At 42.7% G+C, this 17,752-nt stretch overlaps 1 protein-coding gene across 1 annotated transcript in view; it reads right to left on the bottom strand.

Moving 5' to 3' along the window:
• Positions 1-14,856, bottom strand: part of mtor (mechanistic target of rapamycin kinase) — a 76,144-nt gene extending 61,288 nt beyond the window's left edge. The window contains exons 1-20 of the mRNA XM_086214152.1: positions 14,699-14,856; positions 14,155-14,283; positions 13,825-13,933; positions 13,423-13,655; positions 12,585-12,785; positions 12,358-12,492; positions 12,006-12,281; positions 11,307-11,415; positions 10,982-11,165; positions 10,516-10,644; positions 10,176-10,420; positions 9,682-9,891; positions 9,394-9,599; positions 8,589-8,711; positions 8,413-8,496; positions 7,757-7,849; positions 7,077-7,211; positions 5,935-6,064; positions 1,642-1,892; positions 1,426-1,512 (exon numbers count right to left, since the gene is read on the bottom strand). Coding sequence (XP_086070278.1) covers positions 1,426-1,512; positions 1,642-1,892; positions 5,935-6,064; positions 7,077-7,211; positions 7,757-7,849; positions 8,413-8,496; positions 8,589-8,711; positions 9,394-9,599; positions 9,682-9,891; positions 10,176-10,420; positions 10,516-10,644; positions 10,982-11,165; positions 11,307-11,415; positions 12,006-12,281; positions 12,358-12,492; positions 12,585-12,785; positions 13,423-13,655; positions 13,825-13,933; positions 14,155-14,283 — 3,069 coding nt within the window. The 5' untranslated portion in view covers positions 14,699-14,856. The remainder of the gene's footprint in view (positions 1-1,425; positions 1,513-1,641; positions 1,893-5,934; positions 6,065-7,076; positions 7,212-7,756; positions 7,850-8,412; positions 8,497-8,588; positions 8,712-9,393; positions 9,600-9,681; positions 9,892-10,175; positions 10,421-10,515; positions 10,645-10,981; positions 11,166-11,306; positions 11,416-12,005; positions 12,282-12,357; positions 12,493-12,584; positions 12,786-13,422; positions 13,656-13,824; positions 13,934-14,154; positions 14,284-14,698) is intronic.
• Between the last annotated feature and the right edge of the window lie 2,896 nt (positions 14,857-17,752).

Here is a 17,752-nt window from a genome sequence, read left to right as displayed (position 1 = left end):
GGGGCCAGACCTCATCCAGGGGCCCTGAACACATTAGTTCTAATGAGTAACGTGGCGAACACAACTGAGTGCAATTAAGAGTTTGCAGCTGTTTGCTTGAGTCAGAGCAAAGTAAGAGAGGCTGGATGATGGTGTTAGGGGACTGGGGCTGGGGGGCTGACACAGGGTTTGACATCTTCCTGCAGTAAAATATTATTTTGGGATAAAACAAGTTACTTATGATGGATAGCAAAGTGACAAAGTGAGCATGTGTAACACAAAACAAACAATAAATATGTTTGCCATTGGAAAAAAACGCCAGATGTTAGTGAGAGTTTTAATATGTGCACATGTCAAAGAAAAATATAGCTTAATGAGCAGGTGAAAGACTACAGGTGCAGTTTGACTTTTTCTTATGAAGCAATCACAGTTCAGATGATTCAAGTAATTATTCTGCAAAACTGTAAGGCTGCCAATCGGCTGCTGCTTTTCCTGTTCCTGTTGAATTACATTCAACCACAAAAGCCTGTTGTTCATTAGACTGTACCATCAGCCCAGCTAAGCAATCGATAAACAGATTGTAAATGGGGGCAGGGGTGGTGCCATCTATTGAGAAATGTCTGGAATGGATACAACCATGGTTCCTTGCTCTAAGCTACACTGGAAATCTTCTCCCCCTTCATTCTTCCAGTAATACCCTGGTTTAAGACCACGTATGAGTGTTCTCGTTACACAGTGCCATTATTTATAAAGTCTAAATCTGTTGTTTATGCATCTAAAAAGGGACTTTTCCTTTATCCCTGAGAAATTTTTACTCTGTTGCTTTCATGACAGGGTTTATTTGTTAAAATCACTAACTTGTTGTGAGTGAAGGGCAAATAAAGAGTGTGCTGAGAAGTAGAAACGTGAGGGCGTGGAGCCTGAGTATTGTGAACTTTTAGTAAAATGTAAAGAGCTAACTTAAAAGAACCTGGAAATAAGGCAGAATGCAGAGTAAGACGTTTCGTAATTGTTCCTGATCTTAAAATGGGTTTCCAAGGTTGTGCAAAAGAACGAGTGAACACACTGGCATCTATGTGATTAGCACATTACAACGATTGTGGACCATTAGCTTTGTCAGGAGTGAAATTTGGCCATGCTAATTTACTCCTGAGACCGTGGTGCAGACACATAATTGTTCGCCCTCTTGATTTTGATTGATAAAATACAATGTGATGCCTCACCTGCTACTGCATTTTATGATGTAATATCTATCGATTTAGACCAATGATCACCCCAGAGATGTTCTCTTTGGGTTAATGGCCTTTTCATGGATGTTTACATGTATATCTGAGTATCAATATACTGTTTCACATATTCCAAGTCAATCTGTATCCAAATTTGACACATTTAGCAACACTCGAAGAAGCATAATTTGCTTAATGGAAAGACACTGCAATCACTCACTCGGATGAGAGTGAAGATATCATCCATGTAGGGGCGGATGTGAATCTTCACAAAGCACACCACCATTCCCATCTGCTGGAAAAGGAACTGAGGGAAAACAAGGACAGAGAGAAAATAAAGTAAGACCAGACCTACTTTGTGGATAATGGACTTAATTAACCAGAGGTAAGCAAGTAACATATCAGAACAGAACCCTTTTTCCATTGTGCTACCTACCTCTCGGATACTGGCGTCACACACTCGAATGACGTTGAGAAAAGTGGGCATGACCTGTGGCAGGAACTGGACACACTTTAGGCCCAGAGACTTGAAGATAAAGGTGACAGCCTGAACCACCATAGTATGGTGGTTGGAGAGGGAGGGGTCTCTCAGGATACGCATCAGAGTGACGATGGCTACGGCCGGATAAAACTCATCCAAGGGCAGGTTGCCCATGTTCACTAGCATCTCACTTGTGCTGTAGTCGGCTGGCAAGAAGAGAAGATAAATGGATTCAATTAAAATGACATTTATCAAGCAAAATCATGCATATTTCTTGTACTTTTAGAAACATTTCCAAACGTACATGTGAGACAGACTATTGGTTAAGGTGAAAGTATGCATGCTCCAAGTGCACTTCTTATTTCTTGTACCTTTGATGGTCTTTTTTGGAATTTATATTGCATGTTTTTCTTAAATAAGTCGGTTTATGAATGTTTTTGCGATTGAGTGTTTGCAGGCTTCGTCTGTGCGTTCACCTGTGCAGGGCTATTGGGATTTACAGGCAATTTGAGACAACAGACGTCTGGTATTCAGCATTTCGCTGACCCACAAAAGAGCACGGTTTCAGCTGCTCTACTTGTCTCCCTTAAGACTCTGGACAGTAGACATAACAGGCTGTCACATACCCTGAAGCCTAAAGGGGGTAGCTTTGTTGTTGGACCTTTTATTATTCCAGCCTTCAACAAGCCTGGATTAATGACTGTGATGGATGGCTACATATCTGTATCTTTACAGCCCACAAACACACGGCAACACAGCTAAGTGAGGCAGCAGTCATGTAGTAGTAAACTGGGAAGAATAATACCACATTGTACAAGGTCGCTCTGAGACACGTGATTGGATCAGACAAGCGGGGTGCAGTTTTATTGTCATTGTTATACATTTTCATATCTCCAGAGGATGGCATTTTTTAGAGACAGCTTTATATGGTCAAAGAATCGATGAGAAAACCATGAGAATTTCTGTGGCTGTTTATGGTCAACAGAGATGAATTCTACGGTTGCGGTGATATTGTTCCTTTAGTGTCATACTGAAGATACATCATCTTTGGGGCCTTGAGGCACTCGAAAATGGGATCATTTCTTATAGATGCTCATACTTAAATCAACAGTTAAGACTCTCTGTGGTTTTATCCATACAATTTCACTGCTGAAACATGAGTTGGCTTCGTGTTGAGTTTCCTTACATAGCTCAACCAATTGGAGGCAAAACCAGAGAAAACTAACACCATTTACCAAAATAACTGCAATGGCAAAAAGAGGTCAGAGGGGATGAGGAGAGGGTGTGACATGAGTGTGTGGATCAAATGTATAGGAGGAAACACGATGCTACAGTTGTTACAGCCTACATGCATGTAGATTTCTAAGGAGGTTTACGCAAGGCTACATCATAAACTAGATGAGGCCTATTGTCAGCTGGATTGGAATGGTTTGCCTTTTTTTTTTTAAGTAAGAAAAAATTAGGAAGAGATGTAAACACATTTGAATATGAACTAAATCTGCTCATTCTGGAGGGGGTCTAGACGGGTGCCCATAAGTTATAAAAGGCAGCGCCAGCAAACTGAACACCCTGAGGTCATAGACTCTGCCTCTTTCACTGCAGGGGCAAAATCTAAAAAAAATGGTGATTTGTCTTGACAGAAAAGACATATCACATCATTGTTTTACTTCTAAAAAGCTGTAGATTTATGAAATGTAAAACAGCCGAGCTGTAACGGATAATCGTAGCATTTTTGGCCAGACGATATTTCATCGGCTTATGGAAGCCAATTAATCCCCACTAGAGTGATCATATTCTGACCAAGAGAAAACTGTGCCACAAGACTGCAAAGGTGTGTTTCTTTTTTCCCACAGCACTGTGACTAAGGGGATTTTGTGTGTGTGTCTGTGTGTGTGTTTTAACATTGATTCGTGTGTAAAGATCACACTCACACAAATGGGTTCATGTCTCAATTTTCCCCAATTACACATTGTTCATTTCAGTGAAGCGAGAAATACATCAATACAAACTGGTGCTCATGAAATGTTATAATCTGTGACCCCATTTTCTGTTCACATGATGGACCGCAGCTGTTTTATATCTGTGAAGATTCTCAGTAATCCAGTTAATAGGACATCCAGATGGGGTGGGTTAGGAGAAATTGGGACATTTGGAATCTAATCTGAAATGTTTCTTCTGCATTGACCAAGGGAGGTGGTCTATAACCCCACTAATCAGCCACCAACATCCCTCCCAAAGCCTCCACATTCACACCTGCAACTGTTAACAGGTCAAACAACTGTCACACAAAGGCTGGGAAGTTCCAAAACCATGTGACTTGAGCAACCCCAAAGTTGTAAAATGTTCGAGATGTGTACAGTGTACGGACATTGCCGGTGTCATGACACTTTTGGAGATGATTTTAAGAGTTACTAGCTTGTTTAAAAAAAACAAAAATAGTTAGGTTCCTGCTTCATCTGCTTAGAACCTTGGTTTGGATCTTATGAAGGTTACTTAGAACTGGACCAGTCACTGGAGATGATACCATATTCAAGCATGATTATCTAGGTTAATCGACTATTCTATTACCTCTACATTAAAAAAATCTAAAATATATGAATAAACACATATTTTTCACTACCAAAGTTTAAATGCAGGACACACAATATCTCCGCTTGACTCTCCAGGTCTTTCTCAAGGCTTATGTGCTGAAGGCCTCAGGTTTCTACATTATACTTGTGTGTACATGACTACTGGATCGGGATTGGCTTGAAAAGTATTTGTGATGTCACAGATCATGTCAGATTTTTTTCACGAGAGGAGAGAAAGTTTTAACTTTGTTCAATGAAGGTGAAAGTATCTTCTGGTGTCGAGCTCTGCACATAAATCATTCTGGACAGTGAAGCTCAGGAACAAGATAAAAAAAAAAGCAACAAAACACATTTCGGAGTGGAGTGGGACTTTCGGAATAATACTAACATTCACTCGCTTGGGCTCACACAGAGAGGGCCTACACACATTAAGGGTGTAACAGGACACACAAGTCATAGTTTAGTTCAAACAATCATTTGGACAGTTCTTTCTACACATGGAAACAAGAATTACTGACTGGTGTTTTACGTCTCCGACAACCAACATCCGTGTTTATTCAGACTCCGAATATTCTCTATGTAGTTCCTACTTTAAACGAATGTGATAAAAGGTTTGAAATGCCCTTTTTTGGGGGCCACAATGGGATTTAGTATTTTGACATGTGTGATCACAGTGAATATTTTGTCAGAGAAATATGCTGTCTTCTCTTTAAATACTATCATTGCATGCTGAGTACAAAGACATGGTGTCACGTCACTTGAAGCTGAACATCAGTGGAACCAGTGAGCTTGTGATAGAGGGACCAGAGAAAAGGACGCCCTCTGTTCTGGTTGTTCCTCAGGGACAGGAAGTGAAGAGGATGGACTCCTACACGTCCAATCAATACAACCGGACACAAGGGAGTCTCTTCAGGAAGAACAGTCTGATCAGATGTTTCTGTCAAAGAATTCTATACAAGTGAGGGATGCTAATGCTGTAATCTCTCAGTTGTCTTTGAGACTGACAGCTGTCTGTCACGTTAACCCTGACCTGCTTGTTGAACGGAGAAAACATTCAGTGAAAGTGGAATACCTGCTATCTGTGTACTGAGATAGATCGACCATATGTTGCTGATTTCACAGATACTGTTTGTGTTTCCTTGCCCACTTCTATCGAAAAATTGTGTTTTCTGAAAAAAATCCCAAGGTTGCAAAAATTTCTCACCTTCTGTTCACCTGTAATTCTTGCACGGACATCATCAGGCGAGCAGAATTTTTCCTTTTACGATGTGAAATGAACTCATATTTTTTCCCCTAACTCCTCCCTTCTTCCTTAATATTCAGTAAAATTATTAAACTTCACTTGACATTCAGATGAATTAATGTGGCAAATACAACTGTGTAATTTCATCTGCGAGAGCAACATTTATCTTCCAGGAAGAAATTATTCATCTCGTAAAAATGTGGCAGGGTTTTGAGAGTCCAACTGGCGCACAGAGCTACACAGTTCAGTTCTGCAGGTTTTCAGTTCAGGATCAAGCTGACCAACAAAAGTCAGGCTGCTTGAACCTGCAGCTCTACAAACAATGTAATTTGGACAAAACTATCACAAACAAGGAATCTAAACGGTTAATCAGGTAACGTGTCACGTTTAAGTTGTCCAGTTGGGTCTTTAATAGATCAGTGATCTGAGGCATACCTGAGTCCTGGCTGGACTTGGATTCAGAGAGGCTGACAGCAGAGGCGTCCCGTGACTGGTCAATCATGCCGATGTTCACCTTGTGCTTGTAAGGGTCAAGAGCTCCGAGAAGACCCAGTACACGGATCGCCTGTTGGAGATACACAGCAGGACATTTAGAAACATTCCATGGATGGCAATGTCATTATACAATATATGAATCGTTTTTTGAAATAGAAGCAGCTACCGCTTAATTACTAGACGCTCTGATGAAGCGGCAATTCAGCCATTTACTGGCAAATAGAAGATTTTATGAACGTGATGCGAATCATCAACGGAGAAATAAAGTGCACTGCATGAGAAATTTCAATGGAAGCTTTGTTCCTTGACTGTTCATCCCCTGTAGAATTTCTCAGAATGTTCTGACTCCAAGCTCACAACAGCTGCTGACCGCTGCCAAGAAGAGACGCCACACTCCTTACAGAGATCCTCTGAGCCTCAAGTGATGGAATAGGAAAGGATGTGATCAATTACATCATGGCACAAAATTCAGGAAAATAAACATGTAGTGGTGGAAAATTTGAAAAATCTTGTACTTCATGGATTCATGTGATGAAAACTCACCAGTGCAAATAAATAAAGCTAAAGAGGCCTTTGTTCGGTTAGCGTATCTTGACAGATCTGGTCTCATTATTAGTCACTGAGCCACAGAGTTGAGTTCATATACCTGCTAATAAAAAGGACAAAGGGCAACGATGGAGGGTGGCATTGTGGTGCAGTGGTTTGCACTGTCGCCTCACAGCAAGAAGGTTCTGGGTTCGAGTCCTGGCTCAGGCACGGGATCTTTCTGTGTGGAGTCTCCATGTTCTACCTGTTCCTGTGTGGGTTCTCTCTGGTACTCCAGCTTCCTCCCACAGTCCAAAGACATCAAGAGGGGACGAGGCTGATTGATACTCTAAATTGACCGTAGGCGTGGCTGTGAGTGTGAATGGTTGTCTGTCTCTATGTGTTGGCGCTGTCATGGACTGGTGACCTGTCCAGGGTGAACCCCACCTCTCGCCCAAAAGCCGCTGGGATAGGCTCCAGCCCCCCCGCATCCCTTAACACGATAAGCGGAAGACAATGGATGGATGAATGGGAGCGACGGAGGCACCCAAGCATACCTCTCTTCTGATGCCCTGGTTCTGCTCTGTCTTGAGGAAGTTGAGCAGCACCTCCAGAAGTGAGGGGTACTTGCGGTAGGGTTCCACCACATAGCCGGTACTTGCCACTTGTTGCCCCAATGTCCACAGCGCCACCTGGTGGAAAGTCACAGGGATTCTTTTAAACAATACAACTGATTGAGAGTCCTAAAGCATGACATTGAGGATGCCTTTCTCATTTCAATGTTATTTAACCAAGGTAATTATGGTTACGCAACCATTTCATAAATGACACATTAAAGTTTCTATTTTGTTGTGCAATGTGTGGTTTATCTGGGAAACAATGGAGAAAAAAAATGGCAACCATAATCTTGCCTCCCTGCACCAACCATCATTTCATATAGCTTCTTAGCCATTCAGAAAAGCAAATTTTGGTGAATATTTCTGCATAATCCCTCCCTGTGTTAGCTCCTAGCACACACTCCTGATTACCCAGGAAATACCAGAAACTCCAGACTCTCCGCTGTGACTGCAAATGCTTACAGACATAGTGTCCTGTTATGTTTTACTAAGAGAGATGGCTGTTTACTGTACCCAAGACAGAAATAACATTGTTTCTGAACTTCGAGTTCTGTTGGGGAGAAATGAGCAGGAATAAAAAGTAAAAAAGAGAAGGAGAGATGCTAATGTTCTTCACATACCTGTCGCTTAGCCAATGAGGAGGAGTCTTGCAGCATGTCCATAATGATAGGAAAAAGCTCGTCCATCCACTTCCTCATCTCCAGGCCACTCACCTGACAGGGCAGCCAAAGGAGAGCAGAGGAAATGTATCATCAGTTTCTGTCAACAGTCATGTGGTGAAATCCAAATGGGACTGAAGTAACTGTCATACATTTACGTCAAATCAAACCGATGATAAGCTTTAGTCTGTTGCAGGTTTACTTCCTGGGTCACATGAGTTGGGACAGGGGGGAATATTTTTCTGTCAGCAACTTTAATTGTAGTATCGTTTATTTATACTACTTCTGGGAGATTTGACACTTGCAAAACCTAGAGCCTTTTCATTTTTCAACACTGTTATTGTTACTCAGCATAAAAGTTGTCAAATATTTTCTCGTGTCAAGGCAAAACGCTGGACTTCCATCTCTTCCAGCACTGAGTTAGTTGAGCACACATGAACGATCTGGGCATTTCCTTCATGACTTGACTTGGCAGTAATCTTTATGGGGCTTGAAAAACTCCCTAGCAATCAAATAATTCAAACACACGAGCTGGAGAAGCACCCACAATATGAAATAGATTGTTAGAACTGTCCTAACAAAACTTTAAGACATTGAAACGGCAACCACAGACTCACCTGGGCCAACTCGCCAATGGTGGCGAGGACACTGATCACCACTCCGGGGTTGGGGTCTGGGTCTTTCAACTTGAGGATAAGAGCCTGCCAAAGTAACAGGGAAAGGGGGTCACTTGACTTGTTAAGTTAACCAAGAAAAAGAGAAAAGCAAATCAACAGTGACTAAATAGCTGAACCTTGAGGATGGGCTCCATGTACGGCCGGATGAGGCGGGGGGCATTAGAGACCAGATGACCCAGCATCCGGGCGCTCTGCTCTTTGTTCCTGCCAACACCGCTGTGCTCCAACTCAGTTAAGATCTGCAACAAGATTAAAATATGAGTGAGAAACATGAGACTTAATCACTCTGTTCCACTGGAAATAAACTTTCAATTCTTTGAACACATCCTACTCTTTAATAAAGAAAACCTCACTGAGTGTTTGGATTGTTAAGCTGTATTCAACACCTGGACCTGTGCTGCCATCTAAAGGTGTCAAACAGAAACAGCAGACAACAAGGGAGCTTACTGAACTAGCTTCTATTAAACTGATGTATAAGATTGACGGATGTTAAACACAAGCTCTATTTAAAGGGAACATCATCAAGAATTAGCTCAAATACACAATGAAAACCATATTGATTTTTAAATATGTGTTTGAAATTTTTCCTTCCATTGAATTTCCAAGACAGGCTAAAATGTAGTCATCAGAAAAAACAAATGCTTTTTTAATTCTATCAAAGTACCTGTGTGAAGATTTTTACGTGCCATCAAAACAGCTTTCAAATGATTTTTTTTCAACAATACTTGAAGCCGTGATTTCTTTTACCTCCAGCCACTGATAAATACTGTATGACAAATGTGACTCTACACACTTTATCCATAACCTTTTGTTTAATGATTCATGTCTGATGTTTCAAGAACAGATGGTTATTTTTTTCAACAATGCCTCATTAATGATTAGAAAACTATTTCAAGTGTGCATCTTGTGTGCCTCGACTACCTGAATGAGCATCTTGCGCAGGAAGGGCATGACAAAGGCGGGGTTCATGCTGCTGAGGCGTCCAATGGTGCATATGGCCAGTTCTCTGATCTCAAACACCTCATCGTTCAAGGCCACGAACAACGCCTGTAAGTTTTCAGCCTGGGCGAGGTGAGCGTCAAAACGCTCATCGAGAGACGCCAGCACACAGTATCGAATGTCTGGATCTGCAAGAGTCCAGGGTCAAACGCTGTAATCACTCTCAACTCATCAACTGGTTTGTCCCAGAGGTCAGAGGTCACGAGTTACCTGGGTCGGTGATGCCGACAACCAGCAGTTTGCTCAGCACATCTGCAACCACCTGCACTGCAGTCTGGCTCACAACATGGCCGCTCATCAGGTGGATGGAGGGAGTGAGGAGGCGTGAGCAGGTGCGAGCTGCCTCCATTCGGATCTCCTTGTGTTCACTGTTCAGGAAGTGGTCAGCGCAGTGGCGAACAAACTGGGTGAGGGAGTGTCCTGGTGCAAGAACAACGAGTTAAAATAACAATTCCTTAACCATCTGCATTATGGCAAAGGAGACTTGTGATACATGCTATCTTTTCCGTGCTGTGGCATTTTTGGAATCCAAGCTGCCTTGGTTCAAGCTCAAGATTTGTATTGTATTTTGCTTCTTGAGCCTGACATGACCTCCTCGCTTATTTCCATCAGTTTGCAGTTGTTAATATTTCTATTTTCTCCTTTCCAGATCATGAACTCCATACACATACACAACAGCTTAGAGCCCAAGTTTCTCTTCTTACCCTCAAATTCAAAGCTTCCCAGAGTGCGTAGGGCCAGTGTGATGCTGCCAACATCGCTAGCCTCTGGGATGTTAGTCAGGCTTGGCGATGCCAGCTGGTGAGCCAGGCCTTTGGGCATGCCAGGATGACGGAGTGGCTTATGCATCAACACAAGGGAGAGCATCTTCAGCAGACCGTCCTGGATGTCCTTCTTCAGCAGAGGGATCTGACGGCTCAGGTCGTACAGCACCGCTGTCAGAGCGGGACTGGACAAACCAGGACATATATTGAGAAAACGCTGGACAAATAAGATCATTACAAAAAACTTTTTAGAAAACACAGTGAAAGCATTTCGTCCTACCTGAGGCCTACAGCTAACATGGGCTCCAGCAGCTCCTTGATGTCTGGCTGGATGCTGGGACCCATGGCACGTGACAGCATGCTGATGCAGGTGAAGACTGTGGCGTCCACCTGCATGGTCTTCTGCCTCCTGCGCAAGTAGAAAATAAATCCCTTATTGTGATATTACTGCAAAAGCCCATGACAAGAATTTGCCTGAGTTGCTTTAGCTGATAAGTACGAAAAACATCCTGCTGAATGAGATCTCAATTGTTACTATTTCTTTTTTACCTGCATCTTACAGAAATTTCTCAGACTAGGAGAAATGTGCTTGGCAAGGTGAGCATTGCAGATTATTAAAAGTGGGTCGACCACATGAATAAAATACATTACAAAATCTAGAGTATGAGGACAAAATGATGAACCGTAATGATTAAAAAGGGAATTAAAAAGCTAATCAAGCCCTCTGTATGTTCAGAATTACTGACTTGTGTGCAAAGTCCTTGGGAGGCAGGGCAGCCTTGATGATCTCCAGGATCTTAGAAAGGTAGGGTTGGATTTCTGCTCGGACCGCCACCACGAGCAACCCCAGAGCCTGGAAAGCTGCTGTCCTCTCCTTCTCCCTCTTCAGACAGCCCAGCAGGTAGCCCATAGTGTCAGACAGGTACTGGTCTGCATCGTGGCAGAGAGAGCAGTGAACGACAGGATTAAACACAGATGGACGTGTGCAGGCTGGAGACCGTATGAGCTACTTATACCACCACCACCACCACCACCATTTGGTTTTGTACATTTGTTGTCAAATTGCCCCACCTGTAAAGGCATGTGGCTGGAAGGCAGCGAGCCGTGGTAACAGGTTGAGGATGGTCATCTGGATCAGAGGATTCTTACTGGTTCTGTATTTCAGCACCCACCGGCAAACCTGGACAGAGTAAAGGACAGTTTTATTTGTCTTCATAATGTCTTCACACTGCCTTTTTTAGCCAATGAATACACACTATTTGAGGGGTGAACTCCATCGTTCCATTGTGAGTGATACAATGACACGTATCTTCATACATGTAAATGGCTTGCTCTTAACTATGTTCATCTGGTACCGAGTACGTCCTGGAAACAGTTTGAGCAGAAACAGCAGAGCATCATTAGGGAAACACTTTCTGCACAACTTTCTCACAAAAATTAGTCGAACAAACTAGTTCAAGCATCTTACATACAAATATTTTCAGCATTGAATGCTGCACATTAACCTTGCAACCTCAATCGGGAAACAGAAGAAAACTTGTTTCAACAGTAGTTAAAAAAAAAACAAAAAAAACTGGACAGACTCAATAGTCTTGCAAGTTTCTTGAGAAGTGTTTATTTCGGTGCTGTTCAGAAGCTTGAAAATGCTGCTCACAATGAGTACCACTGTTAATTGCTTGAGTCAAGTAACGTCACTTCCTCTGAAGCAAAGGAAACTTATTATGAACCTAACAACTGTGACTGAATGATTGCTGTGGCTGTAAAACCCACCTGGTCAAAACGCTCCTCCATCAGCTCACGGCAGTATCGACTCTCCACCAGGGAGCTCTTAGCTGGCACTGGGGTGGCTCCAAAGCTGAGGAAGCCCTGAGGTGTGCTGTATCCCAACAGGCCCAGGAGGGCGTTGGACTGCTGGGGCTGCACTGACTGGAAGCTGGTGAATGGCGTGATATGACGGGGCTTTGTTCCAAATCCCATCAGCTCCTTGCAGTACTTATCATGGACCAGCTGCTGCTGTGTGATCTCCTCCATCTCCTCGCGCATGCGCTGGTGGCAGACAAGCAAGTGAAAGAAAGTTTTGCAAAGAAAAGATTTCCACAGTGAAATTTGACCGCAGACTTACCTCTCCCTCCATGCTGCTGATGCGAACCAGCTCATTCAGGATGAGGAGAGCACCGTGGACCCGGTCATCACGGTTCATCCCTTTCTCCTTAGCCAGAGTTTCATCAAAGCCCTTCTCTGCCTCCTCAAATGTTTGCTGTGGCATAAAAGAATATTTCCTGGTAAAAAAGGTTTCATCCCCTATCAAATATAACATAGAACATAACAGGATGTAGTAGAAGACCATACTTTGTACCACTGCGGCTTCTGCATTTCCTTGGTCTCCCTCTGTGTGGTGAGGATGAGAGAGGCTCGCAGGGCGGACACGGCCCCCTCCCTGATAGCTTGCTTGGGATCCCACACTGCATAGAAGATGTTGTCAAAGAACGGCTGCACTTGCTGGAAGAAAAAGGTGGGTGCACTGACAGCCAGTTCCCTCAACACCAACACCTGGAATGAACAGAAAACATCTCACATGAATTTCTTTCTCACAACTGTACCTAGTTGTGATATCAGCACAAAATTAGTAGTGCTTATTTCCCTGACAGCTGATACTGATTTTAATTGTCACACAACTTTGGAAAAACAAATCCAACTCAAAAACATCTACATTTCATTGTGTCTGTCTAGCTTAGCATGAGCCTTTACTGAATAATTTCAGGTCGAAGATAAGAGGAGGAGAAGAGGTCAAAGTGCAAGGGTGTGTAATCACCCACATTGACCAAAAAACACCAGAGGTTAAACTGTCTGGTTTGTCAGCTGGTCATTTCAAACAAGAATTTACAAAAAGTTAAGTTTAAATTTTGACAAATAGAAAATCAACATACTGATATTGAAGGCTAATCCATCTGTTTCTTATGTAGTACATTTCTTGATGTTTTTTGGTGCGCAAACTTAATAAAGGTTCGTGGTAGTAACGATGTCTTAACAAAAAGTCACTGGTATGCTGAGTAAAATTTAAGCTTGTTGAAAACTAGCACAGCACAGCAGTGCCATGGGTACCTTCAGTACCCTCAGGTTGAACACACATAAACTCCACAAAGGGTTTCAACAACAAATAGCACATTCTCTGTTGTGAGTCACTTACTGCCGCGTGACGCCTGCCTTCATTCCTGTCTGCTCCCAGCCATTCAAGGGCCCTTTTCACCTCAAACTCCACGTATTCGGCAGTGAAGGTGTCCCCCGCCATTGACAGGTGACCCATGGCTTTGGAAGCCATCTCCATCACTACCGGGTCGCTGGAGGGGAGCAGGTTCCGCAAGTAGTTGGCAAAGCGACTGATCCTGGTAGCGTTGCCTCCCTCGACTCCAATCAGACTCACTAGAACAAACAGAACGTTCTCAATTATGCTTCTATTCATGATAAGTGACAATGATCCTGCACACAGTTTCATGCAATAAAGACAGAGGTCACCATGGGCACCAGGTCGAGCTCATTCATCAAGAGCTTGAGTATGAACAGACAAGAGAGAAACTGCATTGAGACTTACCGATGGCAAGAATCCCTCCTTTCTTCTCATTAACATCAGAGCTGGATACCAGCTCAAATATGTGGTGGTTTAACTCATCATAGAATGTAGTGGCTTCATCTTGGCTTAACTGTAGAGGACACAAACCAGATTCGATAGATTCCGAAATATCTGGCACTAGTTACTTTTAAAAGAAAGTCCTTTTCAATATCCCACCCACTAAGTGCAATTTATGTAAACCAAACATTAGTATTTGCACCTACTCAGAGTCATTTCACAGCTCATGTAGACAAATCCCCCACCTACTGAGTTTGTCATGACATGGTTGATAGAAGGTCCAACTGTATTTACCTCTCTCAATTCTGTTGTCACATAGTGTTGCAGATCTTTCGCTGATTTTGCTCTGGTGTCTTCATTTCGACTCTTCAGCCCGCTGACAAATTGTTGCAGCACAGTGGCTGTGCCTGACATGATCACCATCTGGATGGTGACCGACAAACACAAAAACGTAATGCATATGCTTTCGCTAAAACGTGCCGAAATGTCAGAAACACGCATTCGAAGAGGAAGTTTGATAGTTGAGCTTCGGCGGTGACATGTCAGATTGTTTTTATCTGTTAGCTGGCGTAACAGCTAGCTAACATCTCTAGTTAGCTTGTGAAAGTAGGCTAAAAAGGGACAATACAATACGAAGGAGAAATAGAGAATGCAAAGTTACTGTGCATAAAACTGAAATGCCCAAATAGTATAAATTAGCTTTGGTACAGCCTCGTATGGCTCTCACGGTGTTTAGGTTTAGCTAACGTTAGCAATAACGTGAAACTATATTGCTGAATATAACCTAGCAGAACGTCAACAACGTAATCCAGTCCTGGAACTATAATGTATCACTTACGTTGAATATCAATATGTCAGCCACTTAATTGCAATTAGGTTCTTGTACAATATCACTCATTTTACGAGTCCCCGGCTGGTACTCGGGAAGGTTAGCAGGCTTCTTTTTCTTCTTCGACTGTTTTTTTTTCTATTTCTTCCTCTATTTTGATGGGGAATAGCAACTAAAGAGCCACATGGCGCATTATCGCCACCTAACGTTACTTGTCGTCAATCTCGTATTTCAAACTTTTTGTGAATATAAATTTCAATGTATTTAAGCCCTTCATGTTCTAAATAAGTCCCCTTTCATTTACATATTTTGGGGCAGGCAAAAACACAAACCCAACAGTCCCTGGATCCTGGAAGATGTCACAGTTCCCTTTTGAGATGCAGAGATGAATTAGTTCGGTGTGACCTAATCCTACTAATTAAGCTGTGGTGATTTTCCACACTGTCCTTTCCTCTCTTCTCTTTGGTTTCTACTTTACTCTGTAATTCTATTTATATAACGCTATTCATTTCCTTTCATTCAACATCATGTATGAATATATAAGCTGGTATCAATAAAAAAAAAAACTACATCTATTCCTAACCTAGCAATTAAATAAAAGTTACGAATATCTGTCCTCACTCTTTCAGGTTGCTCAAGGCTGCGCAGGAGTCTTTTTCTCCCTCCAGAGGAGCTAATGAGATATAAATACAGTACACAGTAGAACTGCTATGTAACATGAGAACATGATGGCTGACATTGTGAGAACAGTGAGAACATTTAAAATGAGACCCACTAGGAGGAGCACATCCAAGTGTAAAAAGAAACACCTCTTTTTAAGTTGCCACCAGATCGCATCATAATTAATCTGTTCCAATATTTAATGAATAATCCTTGGCCCATACTACACCACTCCAACAGGTTTAGTGGAAATCAGCTTCATTTTGTGTAATCCTATTGGCAGAAGAACAACAGTGGGGAAAAAAAAAAACCTCATTGGCAGATGTTAGGTTTCACCTCCACTGACCAAGTTTGTTATCCACCTGTGTTACTTTCTCAAACGCCTCCTCTTGGATTTTCCTCACATTTGGTCAGAAGAACAGACTTTGAAGATGAATCGCAAAGCGCGGATAAAATTAGCTGTGACCTGGACATCTATCTAACCTGACCCAACCTCATATCTTTTTTAGACTTCACAAATCATGGCAAATACTTGTCAATATTTCATCATAATTCCACCACGTGGAAGCAAGAAATTACATGTTTTATGCTTAAATACTATTGCAGTTTGACCAGATCCACCTCAAATTTGGTGAGATGCCTTAAAGCCTGGGAGATATAAGACTGTGAGTTTTCATTTGAATATGCGGTTGCGGGAGGCAGCAGATTTTAATATTTTGCCAAGAAACTTCCCTTTACGTGGTCAGAGTGGGTTTTTTTCCATCAAATTTGACATGATGGCTGACAGTCCCAGCCTTAACACATCCGCTGGACAAATTTAACTCACAGCCACAGCACCGCAACTTGGAAACAGGAAGTAAACCTGCTCTAACAGACTGAATTGTCATCTCTTAAAAGACAGCAAGGTCAAATATTAGACAGTGTGATCTTACGTGCCGCCTAGTGGATACAGGAAGTGATATTTGAACCAGTCTACTCCGTACAAAATCCAAATATCATGAATGGTTTAAACTCTCCCTCTGTTATAAACCCAAATGTGTGTGAAGGTGTGAGAACCCATTCAACACTGCCTGCAGCTTTACTTGAGATCACGCTATTTTGAGGTGACTCATTTTCATCCTCATGGGGGAGACAATGTCCAGGTGAGGATTTTTCTTCCAAAAGGGGCATCTTTTTGTGTGAACAATTACATCCACCAAAAATTCAGTCTAAAATGTCCAATGCTATTCTATCCTCAACATGAATTCATGTATGCATTTCATTTTTTTTTGGGCAGCACAGTGGTGCAGTGGTTAGCACTGTCACCTCACAGCAAGAAGGTTCTGGGTTCAAGTCCTGGCTAAGGCATGGGATCTCTCTGTGTGGAGTCTGCATGTTCTCACATAATTGCAATTTATTTATTTAATATTGTTGATTTATTGATGTGGGTATTGTGAAGAGTCGCATTGTGTGTGTGTGTGTGTGTGTGTGTGTGTGTGTGTGTGTGTGTGTGTGTGTGTGTGTGTGTGTGTGTGTGTGAGATGTCGCTGCACAGGGGGAGGAGAAGTGAAAAGAGACCCCGGCAGCCTTACATCACTTTACATGGAGAAAAAGAGTAGGTGAAGGACTGAGGGGTGGGGCACTTAATCTGACACCAGGAAGGGGAGCAGATCCCTACCTTTACACCTGAGGGTACTCCCTCCCCTCCCTTCCTCCCCTCCCTCCCTCTCCAGCTTGACCAAGCCAGACATATTTCACAGATGAGGCAGCAACATCAATCAGCGAAACTCAACTTTCTATTATACGTGTGCCTCCACCGAAGACTTTGATTGAGAGAGTGAGAAAGAATCACAGCGGTGGGTGCTTTAGGAAGACTTCAACATATACATCAAATCACTCAAGCACCACAATTGTATGCATACGCTCACTGCCTCCCAGAGCTCTTGTCCCAACAGGCATCCCACCTCCTCTGCTAAGTGACAGACAGGATGTTGGGGGGCACTTTCATCACTTCCAGGCTTTGATTCTCTGCTGTTGCTCCTGTTTATTTTGTTCTTCGGCTCTTCACTCAGCCGTGTTTTTGAAATATTTGGCCTATGATGGAGCCTGTTATTACATCTAGACTGACAGAGAGAGGAGGAGGGGGAAGGTGTGCTTACTCCTGCCCCCACCCAGGACTATCTGTTAATCATTCACACCTTCGTCCTCACCTTGTCACGAACATCATGATTTACCCCCCCACACCCTTCACGTTCCTTTCCTATTCCTAATTCAATCCCCCAAAGGTTTTCTTGGATTTTTTTTCTTTTTTGTGAAGCAGAGGGAAGGATTTGGTATGAGTCACAGATTCCTGGGTAAGGATTCATGAAGTAACATCTGGTTCAAGATGCTAGGGGCGACTCTTTTCTGCTACCTGGCCACAGT

The sequence above is a fragment of the Aulostomus chinensis genome, chromosome 9, assembly GCF_037954235.1.
Source record: "Aulostomus chinensis isolate RoL2024-O1b breed Wild chromosome 9, RoL_Achi_v1.0, whole genome shotgun sequence".
Classification (NCBI taxonomy): Eukaryota; Metazoa; Chordata; class Actinopteri; order Syngnathiformes; family Aulostomidae; genus Aulostomus; species Aulostomus chinensis.
Note: the sequence above shows the minus strand (reverse complement) of the source record. Positions and strands in the feature narration are given on the sequence as shown.